This window comes from Phodopus roborovskii, unplaced genomic scaffold (assembly GCF_943737965.1).
Source record: "Phodopus roborovskii unplaced genomic scaffold, PHOROB, whole genome shotgun sequence".
Lineage (NCBI taxonomy): Eukaryota > Metazoa > Chordata > Mammalia > Rodentia > Cricetidae > Phodopus > Phodopus roborovskii.
In genome coordinates, this window is record NW_026126517.1 from 26120856 (window position 1) to 26140000 (window position 19145).

At 48.4% G+C, this 19145-nt stretch overlaps 1 protein-coding gene across 1 annotated transcript in view; it reads right to left on the reverse strand.

Annotated features, from left to right (window-relative positions):
- Nucleotides 1-12447: 12447 nt before the first annotated feature.
- Nucleotides 12448-19145, reverse strand: part of Htr3a (5-hydroxytryptamine receptor 3A) — a 10737-nt gene continuing 4039 nt past the window's right edge. The window contains exons 4-9 of the mRNA XM_051196894.1: nucleotides 18244-18353; nucleotides 16486-16655; nucleotides 14081-14241; nucleotides 13543-13753; nucleotides 13242-13463; nucleotides 12448-12864 (exon numbers count right to left, since the gene is read on the reverse strand). Coding sequence (XP_051052851.1) covers nucleotides 12548-12864; nucleotides 13242-13463; nucleotides 13543-13753; nucleotides 14081-14241; nucleotides 16486-16655; nucleotides 18244-18353 — 1191 coding nt within the window. The 3' untranslated portion in view covers nucleotides 12448-12547. The remainder of the gene's footprint in view (nucleotides 12865-13241; nucleotides 13464-13542; nucleotides 13754-14080; nucleotides 14242-16485; nucleotides 16656-18243; nucleotides 18354-19145) is intronic.

The following is a 19145-nucleotide window of genomic DNA, read 5'->3' on the forward strand; positions in this document are numbered from 1 at the left end:
TAAATGTGCAAGGATTTTATTAGGGGGAAGTCTAATAAAAGATGAATGAGGACCACGCTGTGAGGCTGCATAGCAAGGCTGACCAGAGTCAAGGAAGGAGGGAAGGAAGTTTGGGAGACATCTTCCTTGGCTGCTGTGCAGTGCAGAGATGATATGGCAAGGCCACTGTGGAGTCCTCTGGCAGGTCAGGTGCAGGAAGAGTTCCCTGCCTTCCAGAACAATGGGCAATCCTCCTCTTCTCCTACACCACCCCCCCCCTACTTCTTTAAGATAGGATCTCCTGCATCTCAGGCTGGAGTCACATTTGAAATCTCTCTGTAGAAAACTGAGTTTCTGACTCCTCTGCTACCTCCTGAGTGCTCCATCACAGGCATGTGCCACCACGCCCAGTTTCATGCTATGCTAGGGCTGGAGTACAGGGTTTTGTGCATGCTAGGCAAGTACTCTACCAGCTGAGCTCCATCCCCAACCAGGAGGGAACTTCTGCTAGCATCTTTGTCCCGTTCAGTCTCTGGCCTCCATCAGCCCACACGAGATGCCAGAGCCAGTCTGGAGCTCTGGCTGCAGTTCGGATGGGGCACAGTTTTCTCGGCTATCATATCATCTACTTTTGTGCTTGACAAAAACACAAAACTGCAGATTAAATGACAGAAACTCAAATCCAAGAGTCTCTACTTGAGGACCCCCTCCCTGTGGCTGTGCTACGCTGTCCTTAAGGCTGGTGTCTTGCATAGAACATGGCTTGGGCTCTGTTCCTAGCCTGTCTCAGGGAGCTCCACCTAAGCTTAGAACTGCTATCTAGCAACTCTGGAGAAATCTTTCCCTACACAAGAATGGGAGTATCTAGAACATTATTTGCTTGACAGTTGGGAGTCAAGTCTCAGACCAGGAATATCGTAAGAGGAGGGGGAGGTGCCCACCACTTAAATCTTTTCCCACTGGGGTCCATAACTTTCTTTAAGGTCTGCTGGTCCCGCCTTTATTGGAGGCAAAAGGACTGATGGTGGCCAACCAGGACATCGTCTTGGTGGAAATCACCTTATGTTCTACTGCCAAGTCCACTGATGGAACCAGCCCCAGCAGCCCCAGTTCTGTACAGATGAAAGTGTTATTTATGTGAAAGCTATATCTGCAGAGGGAACAATAAACTGGAAAGCTAAGTATGAAGGTTTGCAGCGGGCGCTGTAAAGTTTTATATTCCTGAAAACTAGGGATAAAAGATATAACCATTTAAGGAAAAGTGGATAAAAGGGGTTTCCATGCGATTGTAAAACAGCCTTACAATAGTTAATTGCTAGTTTCTTATTACAACGGGGAGAGTCAAAATAGGCTTTAAAAACCCTACACTGCAAAATGAAAGGAGATGGGAAAAGACAGAGAGATTTGAATCATGTTCTGACTCTTCTAGAGAGCGCTGCTGTTCAGAAGGGCTGGACATGCCCAATGGTGATGATTACTTACTATCCAAGTCTGCCTTGCATTTCCTGTCCTCAGACTGTGACCCAGAGTGGAGAGGGCATTTCTCCCCAGACTGTAGTGTTTTATGTCCAGTGATGGGGCACAAGAGCATCTTTAACCTTCTCACCCCAATGCCCAGCTCCCACTCAATCCCAGGGCTCCCATCAGTCTGGCACTGTGCTAGCAGCTGGGGTAGAAGACAGTGCATGGGTAATAGTAAAGCCGAGCAGATCACAGGCATGTATAGGTGACAGAAGAAGACAGGACAGATACCCAGCGAGGATACAAGGCTTCACAGAGGGGGGGCTCACCTGAGTTGGGCAGGAACTTTCCAGAATGATACTATGACTAGACGAGCCCTCCTGTCAAGCGAAGAGAGGGAGTGCTCCTGAGTGAGGTGACTTCCGAGGGTCCATTCACATTCCATCCCTGTAAATGGTGCTATAGCCATTGACGGCAGGGTACAGGAGGGTCCCAGGGTTTTGTGTCCCTGAAGGAGGAACTGAGCAGGGACACACAGTTACAGCAGAAGCAGAAACAATTTATTAGGGAAAGATATGCTTCAAGGGTCAAGACTATGGCATCACTAAGATGGGTCAGTGGGTAGGTGGACTTGCCTTTGATACTTGGTGACCCACATGGTGGAGGGAAAGAACTGACTCCGATAGTTTGTGCTTTGACCTCTACATGGTATGTGTACTATGATACACATACACACTAAATAAATAAATGGAGGGAAAGGGCCAGATGTGGTTGTTCACCCTTTGTGATGTTAGAGCTGCGGAAGCAGATCCTGGCAGAACCCTATGGCTGGCGGCCAACCTAGCCCAATCATGGAACTGCAGACCAATGACTGACCATGTCTTTTTTTTTTTAATGGTTTTTCAAGACAGGATTTCTCTATATTATTTTGGAGCCTGTTATGGAATTCTCTCTGTAGACCAGGCTGGCCTCGAACTCAGAGATCTTCCTGCCTCTGCCTCCCAACTGCTGAGATTAAAGAAGTTGTGCTACCAACACCTGGCAACATGTCTTAAACAAGATGGATAATACTCATGGTTGACCTCTGGCCTTCACACTGAAGTTCACACATGCCCAGGTACACAGGAACACACATGCACACATGCACACAAACACACACACTCACACAAGATACACTTCTGTATTGGTTACTTCTCTGTTACTATGATCAAACACTACAATCAGAAGTGACTCATAGAAGAAAAAGTTTATTTGGGCTTCCAGATTCAAAAGGAGAGTCCATACTGAGAAGAACGGCATAGTAGCAGGTGTCCAGAACAGGAATCTAATAGGTCTCATTTTCAAGAGCAAAGGTGAAGCAGGGAGAGTAAACTAGAATTGGGACCAGACTGTACGCCCTCAGTGACAGTCTCCCTTCAGCAAGACTGCACCTCACCACAGCCCTCCCTAAACAGCGCCTCCAACTGGGAATGAAGCATTCCAATAGCCAAGCCTGTGCAGTCAAGCCAGCACGACTTCCAAAGGAGGAAGTGGGTTAGAGAAGAGAGAGTTCAGTAACTATGCAAGGGATCAGAGCTTTGCAGCACTTAAGTCAAGGGGGAAGTAGAGGGCAGGGTCCAGGTGACCTACAGGCACTATAGAGCGCCTCTGTGCCTGTGGCCCTGGCCATTGGATTTATCTTTACCACTTTGGCTTCTTTCCCCTTTGTCTTTGTTTGGTCTTTGTGTGGGATGTGTGCACGTATACACACATGTGAGAGCATAGAACTCAGGTCATCAGCCTTGTTGAGCAAACATTGTTATCTGCTAAGCCATCTTGCTGTTTTTTTTTAATATGTAGATTTTGTAAGGCGTTAAACATTCCAAAGAACCGTACCGTCTACCCTACAGTGTACAACCTGTGTGAACCAACACAGATACCCTGTAAAGCTGGGGAGTCAGATGCTCACCAGAGGGTGAGACAGAGCCTAAGACACAGCATGCACCAGATCAGATCTTCATGTCTTCCCATTTCTGATCTCTAGGACTGGAAGTTGGTGGCAGGGAGCTACTTTGTCTCTTCCTGACTACAGGGTGATTGATTTCTGCTCCACTCCCAACCTGGGGAGCCCTAAGGAGATGTTAGGAGGCTGGGGAAGGAAGGGGGTTCAGACAAATCTATTTACCCTTTCAGCCAAAAAAAAAAAAAGAAAGAAAGAAAAGAAAAGAAAAAGACATTTCCTGTGGAATCTTACAGATTTCTTCTGCACAAAGGTAGATTTATTAGAGTATTGTTGAACAGATTTTTTTTTCTTTCTAATTTAAGACAGGCTCTCACTACGTTAGCTCTTGTTGACCTAGGTCTCACTCTATAGACAGACTGACCTTGAACTCATAGGAATCTGCTAGCCTCTGCCTCCCAAATGCTGGGATTTAGGGTATGCACCATCATGCCATGGATGCAAAATAGATTTTAAAACAACAGTTTATCAGGCTTCTCTTGTGAATCTAGTTCTGCTGAGTCAACTTTCAGCCCCACAGTGAAAGTCTCTCTGCTAGCAGTGCCCTCTTCAAACCACACCCGTCATATCTTGCCTCACCTAGGAGACCATCTCTCGGAGAAGGGAGAGGAGAGGGGAGAGAACCATGCTGATCCTGTGAGTGGTAGCCACCCGCCCCCTCCCAAGCTCACTGGGACTGCTTCCTGCACCAGAGTAAGATTAGCCTTCTTCCTGAGGGAGGGGAGGTCTTGGGGTCACCAGTCTCCTATGAGCTTTGCTGAGTCATGCAGCATTTGACCTGTGACCCCAACAGGAAACCCTTCCAACTCCTTGCTCTATGTCAGAAAGGAAGCCATGACCCCACACGGAACAAAGTGGAAAGTCCCCCACTCCAGCCACTAGCTTGACTTCTCTTGACTTGGAGAGGACAGACTGGCAGGGGAACCCAGAGATTCTCTTGACTTTGGGGCTGAGGCTGCTGAAAGAGTTGGAGAGAGCTCAAGGCAGCAGGTGCACCAGACGACCCCAGTTAATGGCATGCTGCATGTGTAGTGGTTTCTCCAGGGCAAAAAGGTCCTGGCTTTGTGGTCATCTTGACAGAAAAGAACTCCAGGAGGAACCACACTCCTTTGTTAATTAGACAGTATTGAGCCTCCACTCCATGCTAGGCAGTGTTCAGCTTCGGATATCTCTCTGGGTAAACAACAGGGAAGCCAATGCTACGTGTACTCATGATTTGGGCAGACACCGTCCCAAACCAGCTCTTGCACAATACAGAGTGACCCCTATGAAAACTGTAAGCCTATTGCTTGTGGGTTTGAGTTTCATCACCAAGAATAGGTCTTAGGAGCAAAAGAAGGGGCATGAACACAACAGTCAAGAGGAAAGGGTGGGCACTCATGGGGCCTGAACCTCTAGCCAAGTGTCACCTGGAGGGAAAGGCATCATTTACTAGATCTGGTCTGAAAGGTCCTATTGACATCGCCACACCATCTCCTGCATCCACTGTCCTGGACAGAGAAGCTGGACCAGGACTTTGCCAGTATCTCAGATCTACAGAGAATAAGTCTGAGCCTCATTCCAGGGTAGGACCTCTAGCCCAGTAAGCCCTTGGCACCATCCCCACTCAGGAGGCTGTCCTGTGGATGAGAGGAGATGGGAAAAGTCAAACCTGGTTCTCTGTCTCTTGCTGCACTGGCATCCTGGCCTCCAGTAGGCTTTTTGTCCCCTTCTCCTGAGCTTCTAGAGCTGATCCATGTTATCTCATGAACACATGGCATGTGTTGCCTGATACAAGCATGATTTGTCTTTCTGTGTTAACTCAGTGTGTGCATGATGCCCCACTTCACAACTCTCCTGTTCTGGAGGCAGATAGATTTACCAAAAAAACAGCAAGAATAAATGTTGTATGGAACTTAGCCACCATCTACTAAACCCTTACAACAATCTCACAAGATGGGTGCTTTATCATGTAGATTTTTATGGACAGGACGATGATGATACACAGAAGATTGCCCAAGATCTCAGGGTAGGAATGATGACCCTGCCAAGGATATCTACCTCCTGACCTCTAAGGCTTATGGGTGTGACACACTGTGAATTGGAAGGCCTTTGCTGGGTGCTGAGTCAAAGCTTCTCAAGATGAGCAGGTTGTAGGTGATTAGTGTGGGCAGATTATAGCCACAGGGATCTATGTGAAAGACAGGCCAAAAGATGGTGTGATAAGGGGCCAGAAGATGGATGGTCCATAAAGTATTTGATGTACAATCTAGATGATCTGAGTTCAGAACCCTGGCACTCACATAAAAAGCTGGTGTCATGGGCCTGTAACCCTAAATGCTGGAGGGAGGCAGAGGCCTTGCTGCCAGTAGCCAAGCCAAACCAGTGATATCCATGTTCAGGAAGAAGGTAGGAAAAATACTCAATGTCAACTCCTGGCCTCTGCATATGCACTTGCACACACACACACACACACACACACACACACACACACACACACTGGGAGAGAATGATATGTTGGGGCTAGAGAGAGGACTCAGTGATTACAAGCACTGTCTGCTATGCTTGAGAACTTGAGTTTGGTTCCCAACACCCATGTCCAGCAGCTCACAACTGCCTGTACCTCCAGCACCAGGGACATCTGGTGCCCTGACTTCTTCAGGCACCTGCACACACGTGTCCATGTTCACCTGCAGAAACAGATGCATGTGCATAATTAAAAATTCAACTTTTTCACAAAGATGATGTGAGAAAGGGGAACTCGGGGAGGGAAAGGCTACAGAGAGACAGGAAGGGAGTTGGGGGGAGAGGTGGGGGAGAGAGGGAGGAGAGGAGAGCTGGGGGCAGTGAATATCAATACCAAGTTGAGCTGAGACACTTGGTCTTGACTCTGAAGGTGGGACAGAACTCCCCGAAGTCAGCACAGCTGGCCCAAGTCTGGGAGGCAGATTCTTGTCTTAGATCTTCCAGAAGGCACTCAGCCCTGTGGCTTCATTTTGGACTTCTCAAACAAATGAACCACCTCTCACAAAACAACAGCAGCAGCAACAGCAACAACAACAACAAAAGCCAGCTTTCATTCCAGGGGAAATAGATGGCTTGTTGTGAGCCAAATATAAAAGTCCATGGCTTGCAATCGGACTCGGGTTGTCCTAGATGACTTGCTGCTGCACGGTGGAAATGGTTACAGTCACAGAATGCATGCCACAGTGTTTTTACCAGTTACACAGTGGGAGCAGCTGGTTGCAGTAAAGAAGGGAAGTACTGTGTAACCTGTTGCCATGCTTAGCTTTGGTCCATGGAAGCCCATGTGTGGTCTGTTAAGGTGCTCCAATGGTTTTTCCAGATAGTCAGAAGGATGCTACGTTAGATCCAGACATGGCTGGCAATGCCTACTAATGGGTACTAAAGATAGCCCATAGTAATTTTAGCTCCAGATCTGCCACATTCCAAGTCTCCACATTCGTGGACGTTCTAATCAGTCAATTAATGTGCAAAATCTTCAACACAGATGTGATCTTTTCAGGGAACTTCAGTTCACAAGGTCTGACTAGGAGCAGGTGCAGTAGGTTGATGATTTGTGGGGGAGCAGAGGGTGGGGCACGATTGGAGGGCTTGGCAGTAGCCACACTGTGGACACTGTACATGTCCTGATAAGTAAAGGAATGGATTCTTGAAAGCCCTGCTTAGGACAGCCATGTCTTCCTCAGTCCTTCCCTGAGCCAAATCTGGAGTAAATGAGTGTCTCTCAGGCACTTGTCCTATCTGTCCACCCACAGACCTGTTCCCCCCACCAGCTGCTTTCCCCCAGGATGGTGAGGAGTTAGTGTTCCAACTTGGTGTAATACGGCTGGAGTTGGGGAGGAGAAAGAGACAGTCTTCTGAGCGTTTAGGTTGAGAGAGCTTTCCATACCACCAGCCACCCACATCTTCATCACATGTGCAGAAAGGGGGGAAACTAGAGGAGCCAACTTTGTGGATGGGGGGGATGAGCATGGCCAGAGCCTAGGCAGGAGCCTCAGGGCTCACGACTCAGTGTGGGTGCATCAGTGACAGAATGATTGGTGGAGCTGCTCGACCTGGATACTGGGAGCTCAGGAATGCTGTCCTTACTGCTGGCCCAAAGGATAGGGCTGGCCTTGAAGGAAGGAGGCTGCAGACACCCCTGGTGAGAGATAGGGTTCTTTATTTGGGAGACGCAGCAGGGAAGTGGGGGCAATAAAATTCTTTGTGACTGACTTTCTATAGAATTTCTGGGCTTTGCTGCCACCTGGTGGGAAGAATTTAGAAATCATGGTTGTTGTCTTGGCCAAATATTGGTGTCCAGCTGGATATTTCTTTCTTTCTGAATCCTTAGTTGGGGAAGTTCTTCTAGCTTCGGGGAAATGAGTTCCTGGGTTCCTGTAAGTTCCATGTGCCATGCTCACAGAGCTCCTTCTTGTATAGATTTAGAGCTCATTACAAAGGGACATGGGTCCTAGAGCTGTATGGGAGACCTGGCCACACTCAGGATAGGATTCTAGAGTGTGCAAGGCTGTCTCAGTGCAGGAACTCAAAGCTGAATTTTTATGGAGGAACTCTCTTAGGAAGCTGAAGGTGTGGGAGTGAGTATGAGATAACAAAGGGACAGAGCGGACACCAATGTTTGGGTGTGGCATGGCAAAAGTAGGCTCTTTAGTTCCCTGGCCTTAAGGTAAATGGCTATCTTATTTGGCTAGGCCTGCCCTTAATATGGGACCAGCAGGTCAAAGGTTCCCATCCACCACTTACCAGGATTAATTCTCTCTGGTTCCAAATGTGACCTGAGTCGATGAAGAAGGGCCAGCATGATGCTCAGTGGCTCTCCTAGAGCCTTGTAAATTCTCTGAACATTTCTTCATTGGGATCACAGAACCCCTAACATCTATGGTGTGGGAATAGCATGAGCCCCACTTCAGAAATGAGTTAGGTGGACACACAAGGAGAACCAGGATGGAAGATTTTGCATTTGGGGTTTGACATTCCACAATACGCCCACATCTTTCAGTAAACATGTTTCAGAAAGCAGTGGGATGTCTAAGTGCAGCTCTGGGCTCCCTCCTCCCAAAAGTTCCAGTAGAAAACTGAGGTGGATGTGTCCTCCTAAGTTCTTCCTTCAGTCTAACTTCCACACTTCCAGATATAACAGAGAGGGAAGAATGGGGGAGGGGGAAGGGGGCCAGGCTTCTATTTCAGGATAGGATATTTTTATTCCCTAAAACTAGGATTGAATTCTCTAATCACGCCACTGTGACACTCAGGGCTGGCCATCACAAGCCTCGGTGGAGTAGCTTAAATTATAGAGGACTATGGTAGAAAAATGGAAAGACAAAAACCAAAAAACCCACCCAAGTCCCAGCTGTGTGCTTGCCTTGATGGGGTGCCCTCCACCTCTCACAGGTCAGGGTACCCAGTGTGACTGGAAGAGAGGGCCAAGGAGTTGGTGTTAGGCCAAGGCAATTGCTTGGGGTGGGCTGGGCCAGTGTGACTGCCTCCCGTACAGTCAAAGGAGCTGCCCCTTCTTGCCCAACACCCCTTCCCCCAAACATGCAGAGGGAGGCAGAGGGAGTGATTAGCATGGGGCATTGTCCCCAGATAATGGGCCCCAGCTGCCTCCTGAAAGAAGAGACAAAGCGCCTGGCGGCTCCACGCGCATTATCCCCTCGTTAAATCTCTGTTATTAGATTAGATTCAGAATGTATTGATTCAGAGGCCGGAGGAGGAGGGGGAGGGAGGAGAAGCTGGCTGGTGAACACTGAGCTGCTTTCCCCTCCATCACCAGGAAACTTTTCCTCTAAGCTAGCCTGGGTGAACTCACAGTTGTGTAGTCCCTTGTCCCCTGCCTTCCCACCCCTCCTACCCCAACCCCCTGCTTTGGCTGCTAAGATCAACCTTTCTGTCCCAGCTCTCCGGAAAGCTGCCAGGTGCCCACTCTAGGGCATGCCTTTGAGCTCATTGAGCACAGGTGGCCAACATCAGGAACAAAAGCCATTCTCTTCCTCGGAGCCAGTGGCAACCTCCTGGCTGCTTGAGCTGCAGATTTGTAGAGCACCAAGCCTGGCAGGGCTACAGTACACTTCCACTGTTCTGATGGAGTTTGGGGGAGACTATTAGAAGGGTGGGTGGGAAGGCCGAGGAGCACTTGGGAGGTGAGACCTGATGCCTATCCCTTTGCATAGGACAGGATCAGAGGCTGTGGGGCCATATAGACTAAAGCAGGCATATAAAAGCTGGAACATGCTAAAGGTCTTGATTCCCCACAGCTAGCCATGAGCAGAATGGAGGGCTTCACTCTGTTACAGTCTTTTTACCTAGAGCCTGGAACTTTCCTCCGTGGGTCTGTATGTTAGTCACTTGGATAGTGTCTAACTTATCTTCCTACTTCAGAGTACCCCCACCCTAGATGAGGAGAGCTCTGGGACAGAAGCTGTTGTCTTCTGAGAGCCACCTTGGCCCCTCAAGCCAAGGACCTCTTGAGACCACCTTGCAGATAAGGCAATGATGTGTGGGAGTAGGCAGATCCTTCTCTAGACCAAGATTGCTTCATTATCCAGACCTCCTGCCACTTGCCACAACTCTTCCTTCTTCACTCCTAAAGCTCATGTCAGTAATCCAACCCTGAATTTAGGGTCACTGTACCCTCTTATCTGTTTTATCTCAATATGGCTACATTGGATAAACCTCCACAGGGTCTCACCGTCACTTGGGCTGACCTTGAACTAACAGTAATCCTTCTGGTCCAGCCTCACAAGTATATATGTAAGCCACCATTCCTGGCTTTTGTCATTTTAGTTGGCACGTTAGAGACTGGAGGCCAAGCCTAGCCTCTTTGGGCTGCCTCAGTCTGAACTTTATTTCTGATAGGAAGGGAGTAAGCAAGTGACTGGAGGTGTCCCCAAACATGGTAAGGACCTCTTAGGGCATAGTCCTAAGTACACTGGAGAATGTCCTGTTTCCCACCCGTGGGAAGCATGGCACATGCCAGACCAATGCTCCTATTGGATGTGGCCAGTGGACCGGAAGATGTTACACATAGCAGCTCATTCCTGAGGTGGTTAATTGGCCACCTCAGTACTGGGCTCTGTCGCCCCATTGATTACAAGTGAAGGGTGAGGAGGGGGAGATGGGGAATCAATAGGCTGATGAGTGTCTTACTAGCTCTCTGGTTGAACACTTTGTCAATAGCTACCCACTTAATGGCCAGTGGTGCATTGACTGTCCATCTTTCTATCCTTGTGGCCCAGGACACCAGAACCTTCTGAGAGCAAACCACTAGGCCCAGCAGTCCTAGTAGGCGGAGCAGCTTTTGACTCTAAAACCAGGCTCCAAGTGAGGAATTGCAGAGTCCATCCCAAACAAGGAGAACTGTCCCCACCTCTTGCCCATTCTTGCTCAGTCAAAAGCAACTCTGGGTTTCATACTTTCCTGTTTGTTAACAGAGCCTGATCACCACCACAAACAAAACAAAATAAAGGTGAAATTCTGAAGTCATATCAAAATCCCATTTGTCTGGGGTAGAGGTGGTGATGAGCCCTTAATCCCAGGTCACCTGAGGAACTAGCAGCTAGCTAGAATCCAGGAGCTCTTTCTGTGTGGTGGGGATCTGGGGACAAGAGGCAGCTAACAAAAGGTAAACCAGATGAGCCCTTCTTCAGCCTTAGGCTCTTTCACATGTGACAAAAGCCAAGGCCCCAAATTTCTGCCCTCTGCTCAGCCTCCCAGGTGGTTTATGAACTGAAATGGCAGAATTTGGGCGTTTGAGAAGGTACCATCCTCGGTGTTTGCATTGACTTTCTTATTGTTGGCTGCTCTCGAATATCTTAAGAGGTTATGGAGCTGTTTGGTCTCATTCCAGACATTTTTTTGGTGGGTTCTGTCTCTGTAGCCTGGCTATTCCTTGTCTAGTCCCCCTCTACCTTGCTTTCCTTTGAGTGTCAAGCAACTAAAGACAGGGAGATAAATAAGATAAGGACAAGGTAAAGTGTCAAAGGGAACATCATCTATACACTCTTGAGACTAAGACAGAATATTCCTTTCCCTAGGTGACTGTTAGGTGGGTGGAATGGAGTTGGGCCATTGCTTAGCTTGTCTTAAGCCTTGGTGTCCAGGACAAGTGACTAGGATAAGTTATGTCCAAGAGCATTATCCCTCCCTTCAAGGCTCTAACCTGCTCCCTGGTTAGAGCCACTAGGCACTAGCTACTACTAAGAGCACTCAGGGGAGATGCCTCAATACAAGCCTTGCACTCAGCATCTCCTAAACACCAAGTCAAAGGGTGCTGGCCGTGGTGCTGAAGTCTTATCTCCTTGGCAGCACTCTGTTGCAGTGTAAAGAGCTTGCTCCCTAGAGACCATAAATCCAGAAGAGCTGGCCCACATGGATCCTTCCAGTATTTTCCCAGTGGAATGCAGAAAGACTTCCTCTCTCCTCACATCTGATAAATGGTCAGTCTTAACCTTCAAACTGCCCCACCTCCTACTGTTTTATCATGATGGCTGTCATGTCACCCTCTAGTTCCTCCCGTCCAGAAAGCATCTGTCAACTGAAACTGCAGGCAATCCCACCACCCAGACTTTTTCCAAAGCTCAATACAAATGGTCATGGACAGAGAACAAGACAGCATTGTGCTTTATTATCCCCCTGCTCCCATTGGCTGATAAAGCTGAATGCTAGGGAAGTGGCCACAAGTGAGCTAAAAAGGAGGCCCTTAGGGGGTGGACAAATGGATGCAGAAGTCTCAGGCACCTATGCTAGGGGGTTAGTTTTTCTTCAGGCAAAAACCAAATTGTGTGGAAATGAGCAGTTCCAAGGGCTTTAATTGGGGAAGTACTGGAAAGCAAACCTGGGCTCAATGTGTTGATGAATAAAATTAGAGCATACCTGGTTTCTCCTGAAATAGGATATTACACTTTAAAGCTATGGTGGGGAGGTTGGGAATGAGTGGGGAAGGCAGAATAGGTCTTCAGCACTAAGTTTCAGGGCCAACGGTTCAGACACTAGTTTGGGATTACTCAAACTAATTGGTGTTAGAAACAGAACGAAGTAGACCTAAGGGGAAATCCTCCATCTTTAGCCTAACCAGGTCTGTATAGCCTTCTGGGTTGTGTTCACTCAAGAATAATGCCAAATGGACCAGAGTGTGATCAGGGTGATGCTGTAGGCCAGCACAGCCAGCAGGTAGATGCGGAATAGCAGCCTGTCCAGCACATATCCCACTCGCAGCCAGTCCCGTGCCACCTCCCGCATCTCATCCCGCTTTTCCAGGAAGTGCCGGATGGAAGATAGCTCTTGCAAGAGCCCACGTACAGCCAGCGAGGCCTCTCTAGGTGGTGGGGGAGGGCTACCTCTGCCCCTTGGGGTCTTCTCCAAATCTTGGGATCCCCCAACATGGCTGAAGTGGTTTCCCATGGCTGGAAGAAGAACAGAGCCTTGGTATGAAAGGGAGGCAAGTGAGATACCCTGATGCTGTGGCAGAGGGGTGGGGTAAGGAGGCCAGAAGTTGGGTGTCTTCCTCAGTTGCTCTCTCTCTCTCTCTCTCTCTCTCTCTGTCTCTCTCTCTCAGGACAGAGTATCACTGTGTAGTCCTGGAATGGCATCAAACTCACAGAGATCTACCTACCTGTGTTTCCCAAGTGTTGGGATTCCAGGCATGCACCCACCACCACCATACCCAGCTGCCCTGAGCCCTTCTCAGTCCATAGAGCTCAGCCTCCATGACTCCCACCTTACATTCACCTAGGTTTGAAAACAAAAGCATGACACAGCCTCCAGACTCCATTATGAGTCTGTCTCTATCCTCTCTCACCTGAGCAGTCATCCGTCTTGTTGGCTTGGAAGGTGGCTGGGGGCCTGTGAGCTATGGGCTGCTCCCCTAGGCAAAGCAACCAGGCTGTTTTCTGTAAGACCAGATGCCTTAGCCAGGCTGGTACTGGTCGCTGCAGGTCCTGCTTGTGTACCAGCCGCACGATGAAGATGGTCTCAGCAAGGCTTATCACTAGCAAGGCCATGCACACCACAAAGTAGACACCTGAGCCAGAGAAAGAGACACACTAAGGGTGGCAGCAGGTCCTCACCACAGGGAGCACTTCCTTGGGGGAAGGCCTTACCGATGAGGGGAGTGCCGATGGCCGTTGCTGGCAGTGTGTCTGACACAATGATGAGAAAGACTGAGTATCCAAGAAGGAGTGTGATCTTGAAGGAGACTCTCTCGCCACTGTCCGGGGGCAGGCAAAAGCCCACAATGTCTACCACCATGAGGAAGATACTGGGCAGCAAGAGACTGACTGCATAGAACAAAGGCCGCCGGCGGATGACCACCTGGGTCCAGGACAGAAGCTTTGAGGTGATTGGGCAGACAGGAACCACTACCCCCTACCCACCCCACTCTCTTACAGAACATCTAGCCTGGATTTCTTGGGAAGAGTGACAGACCCATATCCTTTCTCTGGCACCAGGCTTGTGCCTGTTGAGTATAAACACGGGTGCTTCCGTTGCCTTCCCATCTCCCTTTGCTGGGGTTGAATGGAGTGTGTGTGGACCTGGAGTTGACACAAGGGATGCTATTCCCAGTCTGCCTCCTACACCACCCTCAATGTGGAGGGCTAGTCATTTGGGGATCCTCCAGGCCCAGCCACACCCACTCACAAAGAACTTCATTTCTGCATAGCTGTTACTGGTTTCCATACTGAACTCCTGAAAGTGGGTGAGCACTCCCAGCAGCTCCCACTCGCCCTGATTCATGAAGACGCTCTTGTCCGACCTCACTTCTTCGGGTGATCGCCACAGGGAAATGTTGATGTCCTGGACTAAGAGGAGACAAAGGCCGAAAAATAAAACTTTGGACTCTCAAGTATAGAGCCTTCAAACATAAAAGGAGAGCCATAGGATGGACAGCACCCAAGGAACCTTCTTGTCAGATCTCCAAACCCCAGACCTCTGCTCTTAACCTTCAGCCCTGGTTTCCTCAGCTATATAGAAGTGAGTGGGCATGGCTGTGGCTGCAGTAGCATCAAAAAGTGAAGTGCTAGAACACATTTTGTCTATCCTGCAAACTTATAGTAAGGGCACGATGAAAAGAACTTCAGGAAGCATTCATTAGGAAGCTCTCTCTCTCTCTCACACAAACACACACCCACACACACACACTCTCTCTCTCACACACACACACACCTTCCAAACAGGCTTCTGTTTCTTTGTTAGAGCTTCTCATCTAGGAAATGAATTAAACACAACGTTTTTATCTCTGCCTTCACAGAGCTACCTGTCTTTGAATAAGAATTAGGAAAATGAGATAGATCTTCAATTATACCATTCCAAAGATCTCTTTCTCCCTCTCTCTGTTTCTCTCTATATATATGTATGTATGTATTATTATGGACTATATATATATATATATATATATATATTTAAATGTCCATCAGTGAGAAAAATACTTAATAAACAATGATACACCTAGGTGAGTCTATTGCAATTAAAATTTATGAGGAAGATCTCATACACACTAACTTTGAAAAAGGTCAAGGATTCATTGTTGTTTAAAAACAAAAAGAATCAAGTAGCAGTGTATGATAGTGTATGTAATACATGCTCTCCATAGGTAGCTGATGTATGTGTGCATGCAGATACACATGAGTGGAAATTCATAGAGAACTAAATGGAAGACTATCACGTCATGTTGTATTTAAAAACAATGTTTTAGATGTGTGAGTGTTTTGCCTGCATGGATGTTGGTGTACTGTGTGTGTGCAATGCCTATTGAGGTCAGAAAAGGGCATTGGATCCCTTGGAACTGGAGTTACTGTTGTGAGTTATTGTGTGTGCTGGGAACAGAACCTGGGTCCTCTGGAAGGGCAACAAATGCTCTTAACTGCTTAGTCATTTTTCTAGCCCCCATAACTGAAGTTTAATGTAATGAATAGATCAGAGCAGATTGTCTTCCCATATTGCCTTCCCCAGTCCTCCACTGAATATCTGACACTTACATACTCAAAGTTCTCAGGGCCAGACACTGTGCTAGAGTGTCTAATAGTGGACCAGGAACCATGTTGCCACTCCTCTGAAATTATACCCATGAGAAAATTAGACATGGACTAAACAAGTATTGTCAAGTGATGAAGTTGGTAAGAAAAAACAGGGAGTTTAAAAACTGCTCAAAAGATAGCTAGTCTGGGAGGGGGTATGGGAAGTCCTCCCAGAAGCTGGTGATACATGGGGGACAATCAGGTGAGTGGAGAGGTTGATCAGGCTGTGTTTGGGTTTGGAGTGCCAGCAGTAAGAGAAGGAAGAGGGGTAGGTAGCCTAGGAGAGGGAACAGCCTGTGATAAGTGGAAAACAGACAGAATCTCTGGGCCTCCAGAGGAAGGCAGCTGGGCTGGCACACACCAGATAAAGCTGGTGTGGTACACTGTGGGCAGGACCAGGTCAAGGATTTGGATTGGGTCCCAGGACTGCTGGGAAACCATTGGGGGGGTTTAAATGACACGATCAGATTTGCATTTTAATAAGAGCTCACGGGTTGCTGTGGGAGCCTGAGCCACAGTGGGGGTGGGGGTGTGCATGGGGAAGATCAGGGTAGGAAGAGAACAGGGACCCCTGGGCAGGAGGGGGCGGCTTAACTCAGGGGTGAAGAGGAGTGAGTGGGTCTGAGATACATTTTCTGTCAGATACTGAGTAAGAATTGTCCCTTGCAGGGTGCCTGGGGGGCGATTCACACCGTCTCATTACTCCCTGCAGCAACTAGCAGAGGCAGTGAGAACAGCAATACTGGCTCCGACTGGAGGGGTAGGAAACAGATACTCACTGACATTAAAAAGGCAAGTGGCAGGGTATACTGCTCAGTGGTGGGGTGCTGGCCTAGCATGCACAAGGCCTTAGGTCAGACCCCCAGAACCATGAAGGAACAAGACTAATGAAAGATATAGTAGACGGGAAGAGAAGGAGGGAGAAAAAGTGGTGTCTTGATTAATGGAGGATGTATCACAGAGAGTGTTCCTGGCCCCAAGTGCTTGAAAGCCCCAACCTCTGCCCCACCCACAAGCCTACATACTCACTGGTATGCAGCCAGCTGGTGAAGGTCAGAGAGCAGTTCTGCACATCAAAGGGGAAGTTATAGATGTCAAGGCTACAGGCAGTCACCACCTGTAGGGGCTTGTAGTTTTGGACTTCACCTTCATGATGCACGTACACATAAGGGATGCTCGGAGACTTCCCCACGTCCACACTGGTCAGGGAAAAAGAATCAGTTTGTGGGCTGAAGAGGCAGACCCTTGCACTGGCAGGCTAAAGATCTTTTGGGTAACCCAGGAAGGAAAGACATTCAGGGAGGGTCTAGGCAGCAAGATAATCCAGACATTTTGTCTGGCCTTAACTTTCCAGTGTTACCAGTCTTGGCTTCCTAACCCACTATTATCCAAGCTGTGCTCCAAACAATAAAGGGTATTTCGCTTTGTCTCCCACAACAACCTAACTCTCAAAGGAGGAGAAGGAATCCATGAATCTATAAGCCACTGACTGTAGGGAGCTAGTCTAGCTGTCTGCAGGCTGCCACATCCACCCCATGCTGGATGGTGTAGAGGTGACATCCAGAGTAGCCAGCGGCTTGACAGGAGAGAAGAATCCTGTTCCATCCTGGCTCTGACTTTGCTTTGATCTCCATTTCTAGAAGTGCCCAAAATGCAAGCATTTTATCTCAGGAGGAAAGAGAACAGAGATCCCGAGAAAGAAGAGGAGGTCTAGGAAAATCAAACAAGAACCTAGCCCATTCTCCTGACCGAGCCTGGACCCCAAGGCCTGAGGTGAGCGGAGCCCAGGGTCTCTGCCTTTATCCTTCTGTGAGGTTGTCTGAAAAATAAGAAGATAAAATACAGGGCAGAAAGAAATTTCTAGAACACTTGCCACCTGTGCCATTTGGGGCATTCAAGGGTGGGGTCAAATTCAATGGCCTCTTCTTTAGGAAAATGGCATGGAGTTAGATAGTGCAGTTGATACTACATGAGTCTCTCTGGCACCTCCCCTTATTATTAACTTTTTTTGATAAGGTTTCATGTAGTCCAGGCTGACCTTGAACTTTCTATGTAGTCACAAATGGCCTTGAACTACTAATAATCTTACCTCCATCTCCCAAGTGCTGGGAATGTAGGCCTGTGCCACCACATTATTTGATACTAGGCATGGAACCCAGGCAGTCTGCATGCTAGCCAGATACTCTACCAATTAAGTTGCAGCCCCAGGCTACCTTTCCCCTCCTATCTGTATTTTCCCCACGTATTTTTCCTTGCCTTTGAACTCAGATGTCCAGTTGGTGGACCCTGGATGAACCTGCAGGATGGGGAGAAAGTCAGCTGGCTGAAGGCAATGGGCTGCTGGGAACAAAAGCTAATGGGACCCACTTCATCCTGGAGGTGCCAATTGTGGCCTGTTCAGCACATGTGTGGCTTGGGAGATTTGAACATGTTCCTTGGCTCCCGATCTCTTTTGTGTCCAGGAGCATTGGCTGCCATCAGTGTTTCACTCCTTTCAAAAAATGTTAACGGTCCCCTCTGACAAATGCAGCTGTCTCCATTAAGTTATTAGAACTCAGTGTGACATCACTTGCTGGCTTCTGTTCCTATGGTAGAGGCCCCTGAACTAAGAAGTATAAAGTTGTAGCATCCAGTACCAAAAGAAAAGGATGGGTAAAGGAGGACTTGACCTACAGCCTGCAAAGCCTGGCTGGGGCAGTGTGGAGGCCTCAAAGAGGAAATTGCCACTGTGCCTGGCTTCGATAGCCTCAGCCTCACAGCCCCCTAGACTCTCATAAAAGTACTCACAACTCATTGATGAGAATGTCAGGGACCCAGATGCTGTCTGTGGGGATGGACAATTTGGTGATGTTGTCAAAGTCCTTAGGAGTCCACTGCAGAAACTCATCAGTCCAGAACTGTAGGAGAAGCAGAAACTGTCGTAGGCAGCACCCTCCCTCTTTGGTAAGGGTCATCTGGAAATCAGATAGATCTCTGCCCATTATGCTCAGGAAGTAAGTGGCCATCTTCCAGGGGGGAAATTGGGCATTGACCCACATCACTCACTAGTTGCTGAGAGACCCCACCTCGGTCTCTATCATCTGCATGTGTAACATAGACTGCTGCAGCCTTTTCTGGGGAAGCATGCAGCCTGTTCTTGTTTGGCTCCTTGCCCACGAGACAAGGTGTGTTCTGAATTAAGGGGTCCTTCAGTGAGACAGAAGCTGTGTGATAGGGATGGATCAACATTCCTCTACTATATTCTCAGACCCACATGGGTATCATAGGGACAGAGGATGGCTATGGCCATAGGGAAGGATTCCACAGGGACCTATGGATGCTGCTGTTTCTATAGAGCCTCTGGGATGAGGCCTCTCTGGTTTACCTCCCTCTCCAGAGCTCAGCCAAGACCTGAGACATATGTATACCGGTGAGACCTACACCTGTCAAAACTGAGCACAGGCACCAGGGCAGAGTCCTGGGAGTTAAGTGAATGGCTTCTTCCTGTCTCCATCTCTCAACTTGGTTGTTCAACTTAGTATAAAAGAACCTTCTAGAAGTTGGAGCTGTTTACATGAAAGTGAGGCCAGGGACTATCCATTCTCCGTCAGTCAGCACTTGTCTGAGACGCTTCAATAATTTGAGAAAGCAGGGGTGGGGGCAGGGAGGATGTCCCTCACCCATTTTGCCCTGGCCCTGAGAGGGGAACG